The 24,821-nt window shown below is 41.3% G+C and overlaps 1 protein-coding gene across 1 annotated transcript in view; it reads right to left on the bottom strand.

The window, feature by feature from the left end:
- SLC6A2 (solute carrier family 6 member 2) overlaps positions 1-24,821 on the bottom strand; it is a 1,355,875-nt gene that overhangs the window by 265,922 nt on the left and 1,065,132 nt on the right. The window contains exon 9 of the mRNA XM_078668346.1: positions 7,967-8,079. Coding sequence (XP_078524472.1) covers positions 7,967-8,079 — 113 coding nt within the window. The remainder of the gene's footprint in view (positions 1-7,966; positions 8,080-24,821) is intronic.

The following is a 24,821-nucleotide window of genomic DNA, read 5'->3' as shown; positions in this document are numbered from 1 at the left end:
TCCAATTCCATGCAGATCCCCTCACAAAGAAAATGGAGCTAAAGATGTACCTCCTTAACTGCAGATCTTTCCCCAATCACGCCACAGAAATCTCCCTGCTCATAGAGGAGCTCAACCTGGATGTCTTGTATCTAACAGAGACCTGGCTTACTCCAGAGTCAGAACCAGATCTGATCCAAGCACTACCTCAAGGGTATCAGATACTTCGGGAAGACCGTAAAACAGGAAAAGGGTGTGGCCTAGTAATGATCTACAAAGATTGCTATAAGTGCCGCAGCCCTTCAAACCCAATACCTGACTGTGAAAATCTTTCCTTTGCTATAGATTTCTCCCCCACTAGCACCTTCTCCGGGACACTTATCTATTGACCACCCAGAGCCTTGAAACAATTCCACAATGTCCTCCCTTCCATCACAGCAAACATAGCATGCAGCCCATCTATCTATACCCTTCTAGGGGATTTCAACATCCACTTTGATGACACCAATGACTATATTGCCCTAGAACTAACAACAAGTCTCCCTGCACTACAATTGGAACACCTTGTGCTCACATCTACCCATGCAAAAGGGCATCTTCTTGACCCTATCTTTAGCAACTGCAGGGATCTCACGGTGGGCTCTCCCCTCCCCCTTCTGTAGACGGACCACTTCCTGATCCCTCTCATCTGGAACACCAGAAACTTCCCTCACCCACCCAATACAGTGGCACATAGGGAACGTAACTGGTCAAAACGTCCCCTAGAGATCTGGCAGAGAGCCCTGGAAAACTCCAGACCAATTAACAATCCTGATTCTTCCCTAGCCAATAGGAACTACAATAGCTGGAAATCTAACTCATTAGATTCCACTCTCCCCAAGAAGGATACCAAACCCAAGCGCAACATAAAAACTGCCCCATGGTATTCATCCAAATTGTGTGAGATGAAACAGCAGTGTAAAAAATTAGAACAAAAATGGCGCCTGGACTATTCCCCTTCAAGAAAAACTGCTTACAGGGAAGCAATAAGATCCTATAAAAACCAAATTAAAACTACACAATCGAATTTCTTTGCAGAAAAAATTAACGCTGCCGCTTCTAAGCCAAAAGAAATATATCGGATTGCGAAAACCCTTCTTAAAATTCCCGAAAACCCCCCTTCCTCTCACAACGCACAATCCCACTGCAATGACTTAGCAGACTTCTTCTTTCAAAAAATTCAAAGCATCTATACCTCTTTCTCCTCCACTCACATTGACCCCCGACCATCCCCTCACGCAACTCAGGCACTCATCCCGCAACCACCCTCGAGGTCATCCCTCCCCTTGACCCCGAGATGCTAGACTCCATCATGCATCAGGTAAAATCGGGCTCCCCCAACGACCCAGCCCCCCCACGCACTCTGCTGTCAGTCCCTACCAATATCCTCCCCACCATTTTAGACCTACTAAATGCCTCTCTCTCTACAGGCATAGTCCCGCCTCCCTGGAAGCTGGCCATGGTTAAAGCTCTCCTTAAAAAGCCAAACTCAGACCAGGACAATCCTAGTAACTATAGGCCGATTTCCCTGCTACCCTGGCTGAGCAAAATCCTAGAGAAACATGTCAACATGGTGTTGACAGAGTTTCTCGAAACCAACCATCTACTTGATCCCTCCCAGACAGGATTCCTTACCATGCATGGGACGGAAACTGCCCTGGTTGCAGTGACGGAAGAGGCCAGGAAAATCCTGGATCAAGAAGGATCAGCAGCAATCATCCTCCTTGATCTCAGTGCCGCTATCGACACTGTAAACCACAAAATACTGTTACATCGACTCACCAGTTCAGGAGTTTCGAGTCAGTAATTGCCTGGTTTGAATCCTTCCTGCCGACCGCTCGTTCCAGGTTTTTGAAGATGACACCACGTCCCCCAGCAAACCTCTTGACTGTGGGGTGCCGCAGGGCTCTTCCCTGAGCCCTACGCTATTTAATATATACATGAGCCCACTAGCTGAGGTAGTCCATCCGTTCGGGATAAAAATCATCACCTATGCCGACGACACTCAGCTAGTGGTGGCTCTAAACAAGTCAGACCCACTCACAGCCCACAATAACCTGAGAGACTGCCTAAAAGAAGTTACCAAATGGATGACTTCCTCATGCCTTGAAGTAAAGGAGACAAAACGGAGCTAATGCTCCTAGGCAACTCCCCCCCCTCCACCATCAATTCTTTCTGGCCCTCTTGCCATGGTTCTCCCCCCACACCAAAAGACACCATGAAGAGCCTTGGCATCTGGTTGGACAATTCTCTGAACTTCAACCAGCAAGCAGGCTGGTTAATGATGCTGTTTGACCGGTGATACGCGATTCTCCTTTGGCTACCATGCCTCTTTTCTGCAGAACAAGACAAAGTATAATGTAAACAGCCTGACAAGAACAACATATATTGTTATTCCTTAAGCAGATTATCTTAATTGCACTTTACAAAGACCAGGAGGAATCATTAACCTGCCATTCGAAAGGAATCTTACTTTGCTGTATTGAGAAACTAATTTCTTTTTGACTAAAACTGATATTTGAGCCCTGAAGAAGTCTCAGTGTATGAGACGAAACGCGTTGGCTAAGAAGGGAAGTCCACATTTGTGCTTGGATTTTTTTGCCTGTCTGGGATTACTGCAAAAAAGAATTTGAATAAGAAACTTTGCAACAGTCCAGACTTTTTTCTTATTACAAGACCTTGCACTCTTATATATATTGAGAACAATAGAGACTGCCAAAGAACACTTCATAGATGGGTGCTGACTCCATATTGTTCATTACTCTTGTGGACTACAGAGATGGACACAGCAGCAGGCAGTCCTCTGAAAGTCCTTAGGCAGGTCCAGAAAGTGAGATGAAGAATGGGTCTGAGGGTCCTATATTTATTCCTGTTACTTCCTTTAAAGTAAGAGAAGCTTCTAGAGAATTCCCTTTGAAGATCTTGGATTTCCCTGTCTCCCTCTCACCTGACTCCAAGCTAGCTGCTTTAACAATGCAGCAGTGACAGGTCCTTTGTGTGAAGGCAGGGCACAGCCTATTCAGTTGCAAACAGTGCTATGCCTAGCTCCGCCCGTCCATCTTGCAAGTTGAGGGCCCATCCAGGCAGACCAAATTCCTCTATTGTGTGACAGTCTGGGAGGAATAAACAAAGACCAACTGCCAACTACACACAGACAGGTGGTCCAAGAACAGGCTACATGCATCAAATAGGGCAGAAAAAGGCCAACTTTCTAATAGTGCCATTTTCAAAATTGTAACTTAAAATCAGACTTTACCATTAATGGTGGTTTTAAATTACAATTCCTCAATCAAACGTTATCACTTATTAAATGTAATAAGGCAACCCAATGTTATCCAATGGGTGTGGTAGGCCTGACAGTACTAAAAAACAAATGTAAGAGTGTTTCAATACCAGGACATGTAAAACTAAAAAGTACATGTCCAAACTTTTAATTTTAATCCACCCTGCCCTTGGTTCTACCCAGGGCCTACCTTAGGGGTGACTTACATGTAATAGGAGTGAAGTTTAAGGCTTTGAAAGGGGGTTATATTGCCATACTTAACTGGAAGTTTAAAACTGCATTCAGGCTGCAATGGCTGGGCTGGGGTATGTTTTAAGAGGCTACTTAAGTGGGTGGCACAATCAGTGCTTGCAGGCTCACTACTAGCATTTAATTTACAGGCCCTAGGTATAGAGGTACCACTCTACAAAGGACTTATAAGTAAATTAAATATGCCAATCAGGCGTAAGCCAATTTTACCATCTTTAAGCGAGAGAGCACAAGCACTTAAGCACTAGTTAGCAGTAGTAAAGTTCAAAGAGTCCAAAGGCCAACAAAAACGAATTTCACCAAAGAAGGGAGGGTAAAGGCAAAATGTTAGTGGGTGACCCTGCAGCACCAAGTACAACACCCCTCAACTGCAAATGCACTTGTGTACTGTTTTGATGAAATGTAAGTGACCTATGTGAGAAATTCTACCCACTGCAATGAATACAAAGAAAAACGTTTCACTGTAATGGTTTTAAATTTGTAATCACCAAATTTCTTCCTGCAAAAGAAACACAATGATTTTTCTAGCTAACCTGCAGATCAATATATTTACTGATATAAAAATTATTGGACAAAATGACTTTCTTTCTGACAAGCATATCATTTTTGTGGGGGAAGAACTGACATTATTAGTCTCTGCATAATATTGTTAATACATTTTAAAGCAATTACATGCTCATCATTCATTCTAGCTTTAATAGTTACTCAAAAGCATTGATTTGAACGAGATGTTTTGCTGGGAAAATTTGGAAAAAACTATTTCAAAGGAAGGCAGATTAAATTTAAGCAAAAGAAACATTTATCTAGTCTGTATATTGAAAGAGAAATTAGATCAACTATAATTTAAAGCAGACAGACACATCAGGTCTCAAATATTCTTGAACACTTTGGGTGCAATAGTATGAAATTGCTCTTGCATGGTTTTGTGATTCTCGCCAATATTTTACCTGCACTATTGGGGTAAGAGACATATTTTGCTTGCCCCTGACCCTGGCTTTACCAGTTATTGATAATGCTGCACACCAGCAACTGTTCCAATGGCACATTTCACTAGGAAATATCTTGTGCCAGTCACATGGAAAGGAGGTGAGAAAGAGAGAAAGTGTGTTGAAATTGAAAATGGCAAATGTCACTTCTGCATGAGGTATTCCATTCTGATCTCAAAAACTCTTAACAGTAGGTTCCATATGGTTTGATAGCATAGTGGGTGTTTTTTCCGATCTTACATTTTATGGAGGACAATGTTGTTAGAAAACGCCATTGCTTTTCTGTATTTACCATTTTTTTTTTCGTTGTCATGTTGAACAGAAAATTACAAAAAGTCAGAATGCAGGTTTTAGTGCAGTCTTCACTAAGCTGTGCCTTGACAAAACAATAGTTCAAATGTGTATGACTTTAGGAATAAACTGGAGATACTATTAGTGTGGCAAACCATTTGTTCATTATGAAGTAAGAACACTTTTTACATTCACATGCCATCCAAACAAGATTGCGGAAGCATTCTGTATTTGAGTCTTACTGAGGCCGGTATTTTACAATTTCAAATTACTTGTCATATTTTTCACCCCCACCAAAAACAAAATATCCATGAAAATACAGTCATTCTGGGCATCTTTTGGAAATGGCCCACTCTGCAGTGTTTCCCCCAAACTTTTTGCCTTCCTCGTCCTACTTTTTGCTGACTTTGTTTTTGTTGGCTTTAAGACTGTGTGTACTATACCACTGCTAACCAGTGCTACAATGCTTGTGCCTACTCCCTAAAATATGGTATAATTGCTTTACAGCTGTTTGGCATAGTTAATTTACTAGTAAGTCCCTTGTAGAGTGGTATACCATATACCCGGAGCCTGTCAATTAAAAGCTAACAGTGACCTTGAAGCAGTCATTATGCCATCCACTGAAGTAGCATCTTAAAACAGGTCTCAGGCCAGCCATTGCAGCCTGAATGCAGTATCACACTGCCATGTCAACTTGGCATTTAACCCCTCTTGCCAAGCCTTAAACTCCCCTTTTTTATTTACAGGTCCCTAGGTAGCCCATAGGGCTGGGTGCTGTGTATGTAAAAGGTAGGACATGTACTTTTGAGTTTTACATGTCCTGGTCGTGAAAAACTCCCAAACTAATTTTTCACTACTGTGAGGTCTACGCCTCTCATCGGATAACATTGGAGATTCCTTATTATATTTAAATGCTGTAAGTCCTAATTGACAGGGAGTAGATTTGTCATGTTTGGTACCTATGTACAGGTAATGATAATTCCTCTGAATTGGCACAGTCAGATTTATTAAGACAATTTTTAAAATTGCACTGTTTAGAAAATTGTCATTTTCCTGCTCTTAGCCCTGCGTGCCTGATGCTCTAGAAGAAGTGCTTTCTTGCTGGGTGACCTCCTGCCTGCTGCCCTTCTGGTCTGGGTGAGAAGGACCAGACCTGTATCACTTGAACCTCCTAACCCAGAGTGAATCCAAGGGCTAGTTGGCTAGCCTAATGATTTGAAGTTTCAGGACCATAATAGACTTCCAACTACTCTGGTCCTGAGTCTACTCTGCCTAGTGGTGCCACCCCAGTCCTGGACCCTTGAAAGTGGGTCTAAGGTGCTTGCTCTACATTTCATCGCTGCTGTGGAGACAGAACAGGTACATCACCGCTACTGCGTGGTCAGAACTGACGCATCTTTTGCATTGGGCAAATCAAACCGGTGCATTTCCCCTATTTGCCTGGATCAGACCGGTACACCACTGCATTTGTGTGGCTCAGAGCCTCGGCTCCATCTTCTGAACTATGACTGTGTGATGGTCTTTCAGGGAAGACCTCCCATCTACCAAAAAATGTATAGACAGTTCATATGGAAAATATTTGTTAGCAAATACCTTCTAGTTATAAGGGATATGTCTCTCAACAGTCTTCAAATGAATCTGTAGGGAAACTCTAATCATCAGAAGATCTATGACAACAAAGAAAACAACCCTGTAGCAAAGCATTCTATGGAGGGTGGAAAGCCACCTCTCCCCTGTGGGAAATATCTTTGATTATTGTATATATTTTGCTCTCTAGAGATTGTTTGAAGTGATCAAAATAGTTAATGATGTGAAGAGAGTTCACTATTCAATAAAGCAGATTGTTATAGAATGCAAAACTCTGCAGGGCGTCATGTCAGTGTTACAGTCACAGTTTCTTATCAACTTCTAGATTTATAAAAATTGCCAACATTTGCTGTTGACTGGTGTATTTGTAAACATTATGCACCACAGAAATCACGTATGATTGCAATGCTACAGGGTCCCTTTGTGAATGAATACCAATGCAGCCAGAATATTTTGGGACATTTCTCTATGGCATAATAATTTTCACAGTTTAATCTATGGTATTACAGTCGGGCAAGAGCACCAAAGTACGCCCTATGAAGGGATGATCAAACAAGAATGTAAATACTTAAGCATAATGGAGTGAATGATCTTTAACAATGAATACAGCAAAAACCTATACATATGTTTCAGAAAATCACCTTTGATTTCCTGCGCCTACTCCAATACCATAATGAAAAAGCAAATCCCTCTGTTGACATACTTGTATTTATCATTGAATTAGGGAAAGTCTGAGATTCATCACTAACTATTTGAAACTATCTTCACTAAACGCTTGCCATGTTTTACCCACTCTAAATGGAGCAGGCACACCAATTGCAAAACCACCAAAGGCACTTACTATGTCAGGCCGTCAAAAGTGTATGTCAGCAGCAGAGACAGAGTAGTCTCCAGCACAGACATACTGAAGGTCCACCCAACTCTAAAAAAAAGTGGTCTGAACTTCTGTACCGCAGAAAAGCTACTCTATTATCATTGCGATGGATTACCCTTTCCGCCACACTCTAAATCAGGCTTTTAAATATGGAGTTATACCACTCGAATGTTTCTTAACCCAGGTTTTGGTATGAATCGAAAAAAAAAAACAGATTAAAGTCAGTTCAAGAAATATCTAAAAAAAAACTTTCTTTTGAAAGAGGCTATCAACTTAACTGCTGTCTCCTAGGCTCCATTGTTACATATTGCACTGTGTTTTCTTACAACTTAATGTCAAACCTTGGCTTCTCAGCCTAATCAGACTGATCAACATCCCCTCTTTCCCTATGCCATTTATTTGACTTCTTCCTCACTATTTTTCTTGTTTCTCCTCCCTTCATCCCATAGTGCACTGTAGCATCCATCTAGGCAACATGTAAAAACTTCATAAAACTCCTTAAATAAATAAATAAATATGCACAGCAGTCACCATTTACTGATATTGGCCTCTTTGCTCCTTCACCATCTTCGTTGCCTTCCCCTACCTCACACACACTATTATACATAATGTTTGATCATGTCACAATATCAAAGGATAGAAATACAAAACTGCAAAACTGCAGCAGAAATTACTTACAGCACTGTCAATGCCCAGAGTCAGCAGCATAATGAAGAAGACCACAGCCCAAAATGTGGATCCTGAGAGAGTTGAAATGGCCTCGGGGTAGATAATGAAAACTAATCCTGCTCCTGTAAATGAAAGATACATGAGCGAAAATGTAGATGACTCTTGTTTGATTTAGCAAAATAATAATTCACTGGATGAAAATGTGTGAAATCAACAATCACATTATCATATTAGAATTGTCCACATTACTACATTCTGCTGGAACTGGGCCAGATGCAATCCTTCTTGCGCATGGTTTCACAATTAGCGCCCATTATACATTTTTGCTCAAATTGTGCTGGTAAAACAATGGAGTAAATGATAATGTAGTGCATACATAAAGTCAAAAGACTATTTTTGTTTGCATTCTCCATTTTGCCATACAAAAGTTGGAATCAGATGCAAATCGCGACCAAGCAAAATGTACAGACAGTATTTCACTGGGAAGAGTTTGCACCGAACTCTTATGCGGCACTTAGGGTAAGGTCATTTATGCATAGCGTGGGAAGGATTTTTTCATTCAGAGGCTCTGGGTAATTGTTTATGTTTCTTAAACTTTGCCTATCAGAAATGCGCCTGCTACTTTGTGAGGTAGAGTCTCAAAACTACAGCTAGGGAGGAAAAAAATGACAGCATTTTCCTCCAGATTTACATGGTCCTTGACAAACTAACAGATTTTCCACCAAACTCGTAAGTAAGTCTTTATTCTTTCGGGATGGTGAGGATGCACACTAGCACCAATACTAACAGACATGCAGCTCAGAGATGAGAAACATAAAGTCCAAAGGTAGAGACCAAATATTATATTATTATTATTATAATTAGTACTATTTTGATAAAGTGTGTAATTACTCTAAAGGGCATCCTGGCATTGGGTGGGTGAAGCAACAGACATCAGTCAAAAATAGCAGAAAGATAAGGACTAAGAGGAAAACCCATTGTTTAAAGCTTCTTCAGACGACCTTTTGGCGACAGCAGGAAGATTGATCCAGAATTTGGCAGCCATGAAGGAGAAAGTGTTATTTCTTTGACAGAGGGCACCTACACCAAAATGGCTGAGATAGATCTAAGGGAGTGAGTCGGATGATAAAGTGTTTGAATGTATCCTTTAGATAAGTAGGTCCAGAATTGAGGATGGCATGGTGGACAAAACAAAGTGCTTTAAAATGGCAACGTTCAGCCACAGGAATTCAATGAAGAATTTTGAGGTGAGATGGCGGCATGGGCAGGGCACTGGTGTAAAGAAACTTGAGGGGACCTCCCTACAAGGCTCGTGGAGGGGCCCCCTCCAGGAGCTCTGAAGACTGAGTGCTGTGCTAAGGAGCTGCGGGGGCCTGTGTAACACCCCTGCGGCAGGTAGGTCTAGGATATGCCTAGCTGCTGAGTTTTGCGCAATCTGTAAACAATGAATTAGAAGATCTCAAAGGCTCAAGTAGATGGCATTGCAATTGCCCAGGCGGAATGTTATGAGAACACAGACTATGGTTCTTTGAACATTCAGTAGAAGTAGTGAAAATAATTTCCTAAGCATCGTAGTGGATTAAAGCAAGTACTCTAAACCCGAGTGATCTTTTTCGAGTAGAAATTATTATCAAAGAGTAACCCCATATTCACAGCCAATAGGGATGAACTAGGGGGCTGGCCCAACAATATAGGCTGTCGTAAGGATAAATAAATGCCTGGTAGCTTGCCAAAAAGAAACACTTCAGATTTTTTGCTATTTAATTTGAGGCACTCAGGGAGGAGCAGATCTTAAGGTGTGTTGTGTGTGTTATGTTATGTTATGTTAAAAGATTTTGTAAAGCGTGCGTACACCAGGCTGGTTTCATGGCGCTAGTCTGAGAGGTGCCTGACCCTAGAGAGTTACTCGTAAGCATGTCTGAATAGCCAGGTCTTGAGGAGCCTCCTGATGCTTAGGAGGTTGTTGCATGGTCGGATTTAAAGGGGGGAGAGAGTTCCAGAGTCCGGGAGCTAGAACGGCAAACCTAGAGCCACCCAGGCGCTTTAGTTTGAAGTCAGGGGTTGACAAAAGGTGCTTATGGGCTGAGCGCAAGCTGCCTGTGGGTATGAGCCTCTGAATAAGCCTATCAAGGATTTTCGGGCTCCTTCCATTCAGGGACTTCAAGATGAGACAGCATACCTTGAAGTCGCAGCACTGTGAGAATGGGGAGCCAGTGCAGCTTCCTCATGAGGGGTTGGCATGACGGTGCCTAGGCTGTTGAAAAATCAGTCTTGCTGCTTGGTTCTGTACCAATTGCAAGCGTTTGGTTAGGTAGAGTGGGATGCCAACATTTAGCGAGTTGGTGTAGTTGTGCCCGAAGTGTCCTATATGGGCAGGATCATCTGCTTGTCATCAGCATATGACATCATATCAAACCCAAAAAGATCAAACAAGTGATGAAAATGTGCAGATGTAGATATTAAAAAATACAAGGTTCAAGGAACAGCTCTTTTGAACCCCGCAGACTGAATATGATCCCGTTATTCTTGGGATACCCACAAAATAAATATGGATTAGCAGATCTCGCTCCCTGCCCTTGCAACAACCATGCTGCCCAGTCGGACCTGCATATTTTATTACTTTGTTATAACTACTCTGAGGAAAGGAAAATATTTATACTTCCAATCCTGAGGCACCATAAATTCAGGCAATGCCGGGTCGCCATGTATTTTTTAAAGGCTTTACCATACCCATTTGTATGTTTCTGTGTTGCTTCATTCCTATGGGCCTGTTTTAGGAAGAGGAAAAGGGTGGGACCACATTTTGATAGAATTATGTAATTTTTAATAATGAATTGTTCTTTCCTTTTATATAAATGATTTTAAAGGTCCTATTTTTGATCACAGCAAACGTATTTAATACTTATTTTAAGCAATGTGAATAAGTATTTAGGAACTTGAAATTATTTTATATGAGCTGTTGTGCTTTTATGGTCTGTTTACAAAAGATCGAATAAAGCTGTGTGACTGACTAAACTCCGCAGGCCATAGGGTGAACTGATGATTTGCAGGGGAGCATGAGAACTGATTGAGTTTATTAGATAAAAATGCCCATATCCATCTCAGGGAGTCCTTAAAATATAATACTGGAAGAGTTTTTGGATCTGAACGGGGATCCCCGAAAACTTTAGTGGGAACACCTGCTAGCATTAGACTCAACTAGGACAGCATTATCATTTCTCTACAGAAAAGGTTCAACATTCTGAGTAATGACTAAAGGAATTTATTTAAAATTGGGATCTAATATAAAATCTTCTGTTGTATAGATGAACAAGCAAATGCTTCATTATTGGATTATATGGTCCGTAGGTTATTCCTTCCCAATTACTTTCACCTTACAAACACAATTGAGTGGGCAATTCTACTAAGAAGGTAACTTTCTGATGTTGTTGCTGAATCCAAAGTTTTAAAAAAATATTTGTTTATTACTTGGGATACAGTTCAAACAGTTTTCATTCTGTTAGTTCCCGCTATCTAAAATGACAAAACGGTTGACAAGTTACAAGGAAAATTACTAAAGAAAGAAAAACAGCAGTTCAACACTAATTTCATTCATTATACCTAAACAGTACAGCATTTAAGCTTGATCCAGTGATATCAGTTTCCAGCAATTTTACATAAACAAAAAAAAGGGTATGTATCCACCAAATATCTAACACAGGAAAGTAACAGTGCAAATTCAGTACTTGTATGGTCAAACTAACTACTGACTTGGTGAAAATAAAGTGTAAAATACCTCATGTTAGCTAAATGGCAGACACTATTAAGTGACAATGCAAAAACAGTAAATTGCAAGCTTCCCCTTCCATCTGAAATTGAGTCACAATATGTACACTATTGACCAAATGCCTAACACATTAAAGTAACTTTGGCAAGATGTCTCTATTAATCTATATTTTTGTGCGCTTCCTTCATTTTGTCCAAATATTAACAGTAACTGAAGAACTATTCTGCCCGAGTTCCTTATATCAGTAACTCCGATAATCATTCACTATTTCAGGCCTGAAGAGTTTCCTAACCAACTCGGTTGTACGATAAACTTTGGGTAGGGAGAAACTATTAAGGAGAGAGACCATATGTCTGTAAGAATAACGAAGAGATACATCGGTCAGGGTATTGCTTGAGCGGCCGCTAAAAGGCATGGGGAAAGATGGGAGCAGCATACCTGGGGAGTTTCAGCATGAATTGCTGATATTTAAAATTTATGGAAGAATTGTCTCTTCTCAGCATGAATGTTCTGCAAGGAATTATACCTCACTTTCTTCTGAATTTTACATTTTTGGTTTGTTGATGGCTGTCATCAATCTGGCAATATTATAGTGATGGAAAATATATAATATTTAAAAATTGTGAAACTGAGCCCCCTGCATGGATAAACAACGCATCTGCACAGCGATGGAAGCTAAATAGTACATTCTAAAACATGGGAGTGCCAGCCTCCTTCAGTCTTAGGTAAGTGAAGTATTTTTATGCTGGTTCCTGGGAGATTTATTACCCATATAAATGATGTACAACTACTCTGTAGCTTGTTGAAAAAACCTGCTTTCAGCTTACAAGGGACGTTTATTAAGAGTAATAATATATGAGGTAGAATCAACATTTGTATTAGTGATATCCAACCAATTATGGAGATAGGAAGTCATTTTCAAATGGCTAAGGGCCATATGTATCAAGGTACCCATTTGCGATTCTGAAATAGCGATTTTTAAGAAATCGCTATTTCAGAATCGCAAAATGGTATGTATGTGCAAATTTGCATTTTTTGGGCGAATTCTTAGTATTCCTTAATTGCGATTTGCAAATTGCGAATCGCAATTAAGGAATAATTTCCCATTCATTTCAATGAGCCAGGAGGCCCATAGGAATGAATGGGAAGGTATTCTCAATTTTGCGATTTGCAATTTGAAAATTGAAAATTGAGAATAATTTCAAGGGTGCAGGGGTGTCCAAAGGACACACTGTTGCACCCCTGAAATAAGCATGGGTACACATGTGGTGCACATACATGCCCTAAGGGCATGTATGTGTGTCACATGGAACTTTGAAAAATTAAAAAATGGGCATTTTTCAAGGAATTCGCAAATTACCACCAACATGAAGTTGGTGGTAATGTGTGATTCCTTAGGGACAATTTGCACTTTTTTTTTTGCTTCATACATTGCATTGAAGGAATCGCAAAATTTGCGATTCCTTAAATGCAATTGCAAAATATCGAATCGCAAATTTTGCGATTCCTTATTTTGCACCAGATTTTCCTTTATACATACCATTTTGCAAATTCGCATTTGCAAACGCCAAAATTTCGGCATTTGCGAATGCGAATTTGCTTCATACATATGGCCCTTAAAGAGAATAGATTTTTGATAGTAATGAGACAAAATGTAAGCGGTAGCTGTCTACATCAGAATAAAATATCCCGAAATATCTTTTGGGATATGGATTATAATTAGCCCTAATATCCAGGTGTAACATATCAGTTGTGGTGTTGAACAAAAGTGATTCAGTCTTCGGTTCATTAATTTTATATACTCCCAAGCCTTGCGTATCTCTGAACCCTGAACTGCTTGCAGAGTTGTCTCAATGTTCTCCCTATCAGGGGATAGATACAGGACAACATCAGATGCATATAATTTTATTTTTGCAGCGCCAAGTAAGGGAGGGCAGATACCTTTAAGCAATCAAATATAGTGGGCCAAGGGTTCTATAAATAAGGGAAATAAAGTAGGCAATAAAGGGCAGCCCTGGCGAATTCCTCTGAAAGGAAACACTGTTTCCAGGCTTTGATTGATTATTATAACTTGGGCCGAAGTATTTTCATCCAATCTACCTATGGACCTTGTAAGCTTTGATGGAAAATTTTATTTTTCCAGAATTTTAAACAGAAAATCCCAGCTCACAAGGTCAAATGTAGCCTCTGAGTCATGAAAGACTATGGCCACAGGGATATTATCAGTAGTAACTAGAACAATAAACTCAGCCAAGTAGTAAGTATTGGCTCTCAGACTGCATCCCTTAATAAAACCACTTTGGTCAGAGTGAATTAACAGTTTCATCACAGCACTAATACGGTTAGGTAAGATTTTTGTAAAAATCTTGCAATCCATATTTAAGAGCGTTATTGGTCTATACGAGGATGTAGCAAATTCATCTTTCCCTTTCGTTAAAAAAATTAACAAGACTCCTTTTTTTAAAAGAGGGTGGGATAGGGCCCCCATAGAAAGATGGAAATAAACAAAACAGAGAGTGTGGCTACTAATATAGGGCAAAAGCATTTATACAATTCTGCCTCAGTGCCATCTTCCCTCCGGACTTTAGAACTGGGTAGGTCTTCTTTTTACACTTTTTACCTCCTCAGGACTCATTGGATGTGTTAAAAGAGCAGCAGATTCGTTATTTAACTCAGGGAGGTGCACTTCCTGAAAAATTGTTCCACCAAGGCGTGTCCCACGTACCCACTTTCCCCTTATATAGAGAGTCACGATATACCAAAAATATTTGCCCAATTTTTCCAAGAAAGTGACCCATTTTCTCACCCTCTTCATACACCTGACAATTGCTGGTACAACTGTTAAGAATTACTTTCCCCTGAAAGAAATCCTTCAGAGCTTCTCTCTTTTCCTGCCATAGATGCAGAGAGTATGAAGACTGCACGGCCAGAGCTTTTCAATACACCTTGTTGGACACTTTCAGTAAGCTAGCCTGCTTTTCTTTGTCTTTCTTTCTTTGAAAGGCAGAGATGGAGATCATAGACCCCCAAACTGTGGCCTTAAGTGCCTCCCAAACTATGGCACCTTCTGCTGTTTGGGCATTAATAAAAAAAAAATGTTTGGTCCCTGTTGAAAGGGACTGAACATAAGATTCCTGGTCCAGCAATAGTTTATCAATATCCCATTCGCTGACTATTCTTGAATGTCATGGGGGAATATTAAAACAATCAACAAGTGATTCGAGAAGGCCCCTACATGATATTGGAAGGACATTTTTGGGATAGTTAAGGTGGCTAGGAATAAGTCTATCCGTCAAGCAGACCGATATTGTTTAGAGTAACGACACTTTGCCTGTGGGATTTAACCTACTCTACAAAGCTTGTACCCCAAGCAGAGAGCAGAGATCAATAAAAATATGTTCTGTATTTTTCTTATGTTGCCTGCAAGTTGGGTTTGACAAATCCAACCCTGGTAAGGGAAGACAGTTAAAATCACTCCCCGGGATAGGTATCGCAGGAAGATTGCATAGCTTCCATAACAGTGACTGAAAAGGCATGATGTTATAGCGAATGGAGCCATATAAAGAAGCAATATTATATCTCAAATTGGAGGCTACAATAGGAGCTATAACCCAGAAACCCACATCAACTGTTATGGGAGGAAGACATCTACCCTGCGCTGTTCAGCTAATCACCACTGCTGTCCCTCTATGGGATAATTCTGCAGATGGAAAAAACAGTCTCTAACCCAAGGAAAGGTAATTTTGTTGCCTTCCTTACCCCAAATAGGATGTGCCTCTTGTAAAAGAATGACAGAGGGATCAACTGCAACAAACTAAAACAAGGCAGCATCCCTCTTATGTTTATTATCTAGCCTATTTGCATTATAACAAACTATTGGGAAAACCATTACACTTCCCTACTATCTATATATATATGTTTTTTTTAAAGTTTCAAAACTCCTTCAGGCTGCTAATGCAAGCCTCACAGACTTCAAATCCAATCTCTTCCACTTAAGTCCAATGTCTCCATTGGATGTAGTTGACACATTTCAACCATACTTTCTTTTTGATTGATTTTGCAAAAAGAAGCATACACAAACAAAAACAGAAATACGCATTGCAGAGCGACAATAAAAAAATATAAACATAGGCAGTAGTGTGCAGACATGGTACATCAATGGTAAGGTAGATATCAGCTTACATACTACAGATCCATGCAATATAGTACCAGTACAATATTAGGTCAATTGAACAGGAATTATCCCACCTCTTTGATATGCATTCCCTATTGAACAGGTCAACCACCCAAGGGGACTAATATGAGTACTTCCAAACTGGATATATCCCACTTTCAACATATCATAAACTATGCAAGAGGTGTGTGTGCGCGCATTCTGCAAGAATGCAGAACTCGCCATGTATCTGCCCCTGTCAAAGGAAGAACCAGAACCATACGAGAGCAAGGCTTTACCGGCTAAGTAACTCTGGTATAAGCCCCAGAAGTTTTTGGGCCTATTCTGCGGTGGAAGTAACTTGCTATATAACTCAGTTTGGGTGCTACATAACAGCATATCTCCAGACCATTGTGTGATGGTAGGGGGAGGACCAAGTGCCCAGTGTATACCCACCACCTGCTTAGCAAGCAATAGGCCTATATCTACCAACCTACGGAAATCTTTCTTCACTTGTTTAGAGTACCCTAGTAGGGCTAGTATAGGGTCAGGGGCTAAGTGTACTCCTAAGATATCACTCAGACTCTGGAAAATAAGTGCCCAGAATCCAGCAACATCAGACACGCCAAATATATGAATCCAGCCTGGTCCGTATTACATCTCTCGCACCTCGCAGATTCTGTGAGGCCATATCGATGTAAGCAAGCCGGAGTATAATACTTCCCGTTTAGGAACATAAAGATAATAAGTCTGTGACGCCCGTTCAGCGATATCTCCCTCGTGGCTTTGCAGCAATAGCTCCATTTATTGTCATCTTGTGTTACGACTAAGTCAGCTTGCCACTCCAGGCGAGATTTAATGTAAAAGTTCTTGCGAGATCTTGTGTCATGCAATAGATTTTTGAGACTAGGTGGCTAGCTCTCCAATTTTGGGGAGTTGTACTTCAGCTACGTATTTGGGGGTTAAGCTCTCTGCTAAAATAGGTCAAATAATATCTTTAAACTACACCCCTTTATTAACCGAAACTGCAAAAATCCAAAAAAATGGCATAAACTTCCTATAGGGCTTTTGGGGAGATGCAATTTAATAAAGATGAAAATACTCCCCAAATATCTATATTTGTTCAGATCCATTCCCTTACGTTTTCCTAATATTTTTTTTAAAAAAATTGAATGGAGATTTTACTAGTTTTATCTGGGGCTTTAAGAAGGCTTGGCGGGCTATTGATTTGCTTAAATCACCCTACAAACAAGGAGGCCTTGGTTTATCAGACTTTAGATTTTATTTTTGGTCAGCGTTTGCAGGGCACTTTCGCAGTCTTTTGGGGATCGATCAGAGAGATTCTCTATAAAGACTGATTTTGGGTGATGATAGTTTATTTTTTCTATATCGCATTAACGATCCAAACTATTTCAAACGTGATAAATTTAAGACAATTAGAGACCGCGTTTTTATATGGCGGGCTATGGCCACCAAAAGTAATTTGTCGGTAATTTAAACCAAGCTCCCACTCTGGGGGAACCCAATGTTACCAGAAATTTTTCAAGATTACAGAGGCAGATCGTGGACTAAGTATGGGAATCTATATTTGAGCAATATGTACGAGGCAAGAGGAATCAAATCATTCGAAGTTTTACAACTTCAATATAAACTGCCTACTAACCACCTGTTTAAATATTTACAGATAGGGATTATTTACAGAAAAATGTAGACTCAAATATGATTACTAAGTCTTTGATTTGGGATCTTTTATATGGGGGTAAAATTAAATCTCTTATAAGCAACATCTATAAATTGCTGACTAGCTTCAAAGCAGATGGGTGTGTAAAATTAGCAACACAATGGAGCCAAACGTTGAACTTGGCGATAACATCTGGTATGATCACTCAGGCTTTGGGCAATATTGGTGACTCAGTCCATTTTGTGAGTCTGCAATTACAACAATTTCGTACAATTGGTATGTTGTACTATACACCTGAAAGGATCAATAGATGGGCAGGAGGCAATAGCAGAGGGGAAAAGACTAAATGCCCTAAATATGGGACTTAGGCTGCAAATCTAATACATATGTTCATAGAATGCCTGAAATTGCAACCTTATTGGCAGAAGATCAGCCAAGTGTTCTATAGTAAACTTGGAGTGGGACCTGCATTTACTGCTTTAGAAATCATGCTAGGGTATGAGGCAGATAAATCAGCTTTGGAACGGTCTTTTTCAATCATGATGGTAGCAGCTAGGCTGGCTATCGCTCGGATGTGAGTTTCCCCGCTGCCGCCAACTATTTATGACTGGTGGTCCATTATTAAAGGAACTTATGACATGGAATTCGCCCTGGCCAAGGTTAGGGGTATAGACTCTATGGTCAAGAATGCAAAAATTTGGGGTCCTATGGACCTTGCGATATAGTCTATCTTTGATAAAGAAACTGATTTTCATTATTTGAATATTGGAATTTCCCAGATTAAGTACATTAGCTGATGATTATGTTTATTCTTTTTAAATATTTGGATATGTCAAAGTTATTATTATGATGATTATACATATATATTTCTAATCTATGTGATGAACTGATGTATATTACCCTTATGTGATTTCTATAAAACATTTTTTTTTAAAAAGAGACTAGGTGGCTAGGGGAATCTGTTCTCAGTACCAATGAAAAAGGACCTACCTCTGGAGGTTCTAACATAGCGTCCCCAAGCATATCGCGGACCGGATGTCTGACTCTGTAAAACTGGAACATCCCTAGCAGAGTTTTGTCTTGCTGGTCATCCACTATTTCTTCCCAGCTGCGTCCCCCTACCATCCTCGAACAGTTCTCCTATTTTTGAAATACCCAGTTGTCCTAGGGCTCGTAATACCCCAGGTTCATTAAGGATTGGCATCCACTTGCAAAGTTCTATTGGGGAATCGGGGAGTACGAAATCGAGGCAGCCTGTCTTTTAACAATGTTCTGCCAAGCATGGTATGTGGCATTAGCAGAGTCTAAAAAACCTGTGCAGCGAGATGGGGCCTGATACAACACGTCTACCAGAGATGAGGGCGCAGCCGCGACCCTTTCAATGTGTAAATGTGGAGGAGGAGATTACTGATGCAAACAATAAAAGACATGGGAGCACTGCGCCACACTGTAGTAAAGCTCCAGGTCTGGTGCACTGAATCCCCCCATTGAATAAGGTAATGTCAGTATTCCCATGCAACTCAGGGCTGTTTGCCGGCCCAGGGCCAAACGTATCAGTAAGGATCTCACTTTTTTTTTTTTAAATGAGCTGGTAGAACCATGGGGATGATTAGGAATAGGAACAGAAACCTGGGGAGCACCACCATCTTCATTAAGGAGATACGGCTGAAGAGCGATACAGGCAAGCGGACCAATCTAACAATATCCTCCTCCAATTTAGTAACTACTTTACCAAAATGGTCCCTGAATACTATTTCGGACTTAGAATGAATCTGGATTCCTAAATAGTGCACAGAACCAGCCGACCAGGTCAAGGGAAATTCTAGGTCAATCGGCTCCATTGCCGAGGTGAGGGGGAAAATGATGGATTTAGCCAAGGTAATTTTGAGGCCCGCGTATTCTCCATACAGAACCACTTCCCTCAGCACCTGGGACAGATTTACCTCCGGATCTCTAAGTTATAATAAAGTATCATCAGCGTAAGTCGAGATTATTAGATTGTACCCTGGAAATCGCATACTGCAATGACTATGGTATTCCCTAAGTGCACAGGCCAGAAGTTCCGCGACTATGGCATAATGTAGGGGCAACAGTGGACAACCCTGTCTAGTGCCCCTAGTGATTTTTATAGGAGAGGTCACAAAATCACCCACTTTAACCCTGGCCATAGGGAAATTATATAGGACCCACACTAGCTGTAGAAAGAGGTCACCAACTCCCATACGTCTCAGCACTGTTGCCACAAAGGACCATTCAACAGAATCAAATGCCTTTTCGGCATCCATAAAGATGGCGGCGGCTTTGATCTCCAGATTTGTGTGCTGGATAGCGCCAAAAACTGTGCGCAAATTATGCGCAAAGGTGCGCCCAGGGACAAATCCTGCATGCTCTGGTCCCACCAGTTGTGGCACTAGTGGTGCTAGGCAGTAGGCCAACACTTTTGCGAACAATTTGGTATCTACATTTAATAATGACAATGGCCAGTATGATGCACAATCATCTGGGTGTTTGCCTGGTTTTAAAAGGGTAACAATAAGGACCTTACGCATAGACCTTGGCATCAGACTGCTCTCCCCAACTTTTCAAGTAAATTGACCTGGTTAGGTACCAGGAGTTCCTTAAACTCTTTTCAGAAAAAGACCGTTAAGTCATCCTGCCCCGGGGCTCCACCGTATTTCATAGAGCTTAAGGCGGTCTGTAGTTTCCAGGCTTCTAAGGGTCTCATAAGGTGCTCTCTGTATTCATCTGCTAGCCATGTGAGTTTGGTGTATTCCAGATAGTCCAGCACCACAGCATCATCTGCTCCCCATTTAGAGCCTTATAGATCTGCATAATATTTCTTGAATCTGTCTGCTATGCATTGAAGCTCTTGTGAAAGCTCTCCAGATGCAGAGTGCAATTCCGTAATATGAGCTGCCTCCCTGCTGCCTTTCAAAATGGCTGCCAGGGTAGCTCCAGAGCGTCCCCCTTCACCATATGTTTTTGCTATGGCATATTTCCCCAAATACTGAACTTCCCTATCTGCGGTCTCATGGTATTCTTCCACGACCTTTTTGAGCTCTTCTAAGTTCTGGTCACTCCTGTCTTCCCGTGCCTCCCTCTCCAGCGTAGCCAATTTATTTTCCAAACATTCCAGTGAGCCTCTGATGGACCGCAGTACGCCAGAGTGATTGGCCATCGCTATCCCTTTGATATACACTTAGAATGTTTCCCACACCGCGTCAAAGTGGGGAACAGAACCAATATTCGGAGCAAAGAAGGCTTCAATCACTTTCGAGATTTCAAATTTAAATACCGGGTCAAGGAGGGTCTACGGAGGAAACCTCCAAGTGAACGGGGCTGGTCTTTTTGATGGACTAGTAATCTGAAGCTGGATTGAAGAATGATCAGAAAATGAGCAGGGGTGTATAGTACAATTGCCAATCAATGCACTCAAGGATCTAGAAATGAACCAGTAATTAATTCTTGTATGCAAGCCGTGTGGGGCTGAATAGTGTGTTAATACAATCAGCAGGTGAAACGAGCCCACGCTGTCTAAGACAGCTTAGTTGACAAGCAAATTCTCACCATTGCCCACCACCATATGAGACTTTTCAAGGGAAAGAGATGTTCTTGCATTCGCCTCCTGTGAATCTCATACGAATGGCTACTAAAAATGGGATATTGTGGTGCGCACATCAGAGGGCCTGTGGAACTGTCTTCTATGGGGATCATTGTCAGAACTGTTGTTTTACGTTTTATCCTGCAGGCTGCTTTGATATCCTCCTGTCTACTCTTTGTGACAGACTCAGTTCTGAGCAAATCAGCTCCTGTGATACTTACAGGATTTCCTGACAGCTACACATGAGCGCCTAATGTCTCCAACCTTTGATACTCCTCCGGTGTGCACCCTCAAATCTTGTGATAGTGACTGAGGAATCTCTTCCTGGGACTGTTGCAGCAATGGCTGTTGTATCTGAGTCAGTGTTTGATGGATTTCTTTTTCCACTACTAACCCCTCAACTTCCTGGGATTGGTTCCTCGAACGGCCACCCCTCACGATCATTTTACTTTTACTTAAGGAAGTCTTTAATGAAATGGTTTACTGTGTTGATCTGTTTGAGATTTGAAACTGCGTATCAACTCACAATAAGACTTCATATATCGGACAGGGACGTTATTTTGTTATCTGTCTCTGGGAGAGTATCGCTTAAGCAAAACTTAATTTACATTAAAGGGGGGAAATAACGAAAACAGTGCACCCGGCGACCAAATCTCCTGTAATCCTTCAACCCTGAATCTAAAGTTATCTGACCATATTGAAGCAAATTGACAGTCAATTTTTCCTTTGCTATGTTTTTCAGCTGAAAAAATTAATCAAACCAATGTTCTAAGAGATATGGAGTTGAACCCTGTCTTTATGTTCATTTGACTCTACCATGCTAACAGAGCAGCACCAGACATCCTCAATTACCATTTTTATTTTGAAGGTCTGTAAGATCCTAGATTTATTACATCTGCGATGCAGTATATTGCATTAACTTCTGGGTTGAATAGGATATTTCGTGAGAAAAGATAGTGGGAACACACTAAGCAGGAGTCACCTACAAATGTATTGATCAACTCCAATAACAATATGAGGGGACGTTTGGCTCTCATATTGTTTGGCCTTCAAAGGGGATCAGCTGTCAAGACTGTCCATACCTTTAACAAGATGAATATGAAACAGACAAGGTTTAATCAATGAAAGATCTAAATAGGCTTACCATTACTAGCAATCAGTGGTCAATACTGGGGGACAGAAACCTAAGATACTTTCAGCACATGACCATCTGGGAAACTGGGAATGACAATTAACCAAGACAATAAATGAAAGAATCTAGGCATACTTCTCACAACAAACAATTAGAAATGAAAACTGACATAATTAAAATGACATTTTGAAAGATTATATATGAGATTCTAGTACCTAAATTATGTAGTGTTATCAGTTCACAAAACGTATTCTACTATGTCTTTTGGTTGTGATGTTATCTTTCATATCAATATGATTTCGAGAAATACTATAATAACAAGCTCTATATGTAACTAACTGTTTGCACCATACAGTGTTGTAGATTACAAGCGTTGCACTATCTTACAAACAGTGTCAAACTTTGTTGCTTGAATATGACTGTAATGATGCTTTATAAATGTGTGCATATATGACCAGGTGGCAGCTTTGCAAATATTCTTGAGTGGGAGATTGCTACATTGTTGGATGGAACCTTCTATTTTTGCATGTGGAATGAGCTTGTACCGGGTCTGTGAGCTGCCTGCAAGTGCATGCATAGCAAATCTGAATTTATTTAACAATACATCTAGCTATGACCCGCTTGGTTATGGGTGACCAATGTGTGCAGTAGCAAACGAAATATACAACAGTTTTGTTTTGTGCAGAGGCTTAATTCTGTTAACTTAGTATGAGTGCTAAACTGGCATCTAATGAATGCAATTCCTTTGCTGCCTTGCAAGTTGGGTTTAGAAAGAACGCTGTAGTTCAGCAATGCGATTAAGATGGAAAGTTGACACAAATTTAGGGAGAAAGTGTGAGCGTGTAAAACAATTTTCAGTTAAATGAAACCATGTGTGGTTCCTCCAAATATATTCAGCATTCAACAAAGCTATTAAGTGGAAGCAGTTCGGTTTGGAGTAGGGGCCTTTCTTACATGCAGGATGCTATATTGCACCACTCCTATATTCCGGTATGTCTTGCGTGATTGTGCAGAATTTGAATACGTTGTAAAAACATTCTTTCCCATGTTCAGGATCTTGTTTAAATATGGATGCTGGGCTACACCTCCCCTTCTCTTTAAGATGCAGTATGTGATTTATGTTTTATGGAGTTCTAGGGCGGATGGTTTTCACAAGATGTCAAGTGACTGGGTGGCGATGTTCTTGTGTAATGAACATGTGAGTTATCCACGAGATATGAGACACAGGGGCATATTACCAAGCTATAGCGATAATTATCGCTAAGCTTGGTTAGCGGGCATTTAAATATCGCCGCGCTCCGACGATTTTTATCGCTTAGGAGCCTTGATATTATCAAGGTTTATCTACTAAGCGATAAAAATCGTCCGGATAGCGATGTTAGCGACTGTGTCCAGTCGCTAACATCTTGGCACGCCCACTCTGCATGTCATTAGCGATAATCATCGCTGACATGCAGAGTGGGCCCCTAAGTGCCCGCTATCGCCTATTAGCTGTCGCTAACTGGTGTTAGCGACAGCTAGGGAATAGGGCGATAAAATTATCGCCGCTTTAGCGGGAATTTTTCCCGCTAAAGCGGCGATATTGCCCTTGGTAATATGCCCCACAGTTTTGCCTATTGTTAGAATGAGACCTTTTTCGATGTGGGTGATCAGCAGCTTCTCAACTTTTTCTAGTTTTTGCTATTACACTTTGAGAAAAGTTCTGTCAATTCCTGATCTTCCGTAGCCTTTTAGTCTCCCGCAGTGATTTTTTAGGTCTCGGACCTAAAGGCTGCACTTGCGCAGTCTCCGGTCGGAGATTTAATGATTTTGAGTACGGGGCTTGAACCCGCCTCTGTCCTCCATCTCTCCTCCATTGGCTGGCTTCCTAAACGGAGGCCAGCCATTGGAGGAGAAGGGAGTCACTCGAATAAAGCCCCGTCTCTTTCGGATTCAGGGGCATGTTTTTGGCGTTCTTTCGCCCTGTGATGTCACCCGTCACTCAGAACGCCAAAACACGCCCCCGAATCCAAAATTTTCGGAAGCCTGCGGCTCAAGCAGGATCAAACGAGGACGCCTCCCTACAGCTTTGCGGCCAGACAGTCGTGTGGAGTCTGACTTGGGTAAGCTCTCCAGAGGTAGGCAGGGCACATTTGCACGGACCGGAGTAAGATGCTCTCTGATTGTGCCGTATTTCTTGTTTCTTTTTAGCTCCATGTTCACTTTTCTTCCGGTGAGATCCTGGCACTGCGAGTGAGCGAGGGGCTGCACGGACTGCCCGGGACCCCCAGCAGCACTGCAGGCTGAAGCACATTCGAAAACTAAGGAAGCCGGGAAAATCCTGCCACTGTTCATTTGCTGTGCAGCGTTAGTTAGTTGAAGCCCAAACTGCTCTTTCTCGGCTGGATTTCCAGCGTCGGGGCAGTTGCTTGCAGAGGGTGAAGCCACAGGTGGCGCTACGCGCGTGGCGTATGTATTATACACGGTGCACCCGAACTCTGCAAGAACCCCACCGAGCCTGCCTCGTGTGCTCCAGGGTCTGCTGCTGAGCG

Source organism: Lissotriton helveticus, chromosome 12 (assembly GCF_964261635.1).
Source record: "Lissotriton helveticus chromosome 12, aLisHel1.1, whole genome shotgun sequence".
NCBI lineage: Eukaryota > Metazoa > Chordata > Amphibia > Caudata > Salamandridae > Lissotriton > Lissotriton helveticus.
This window is presented reverse-complemented; position numbering and strand designations above follow the sequence as displayed.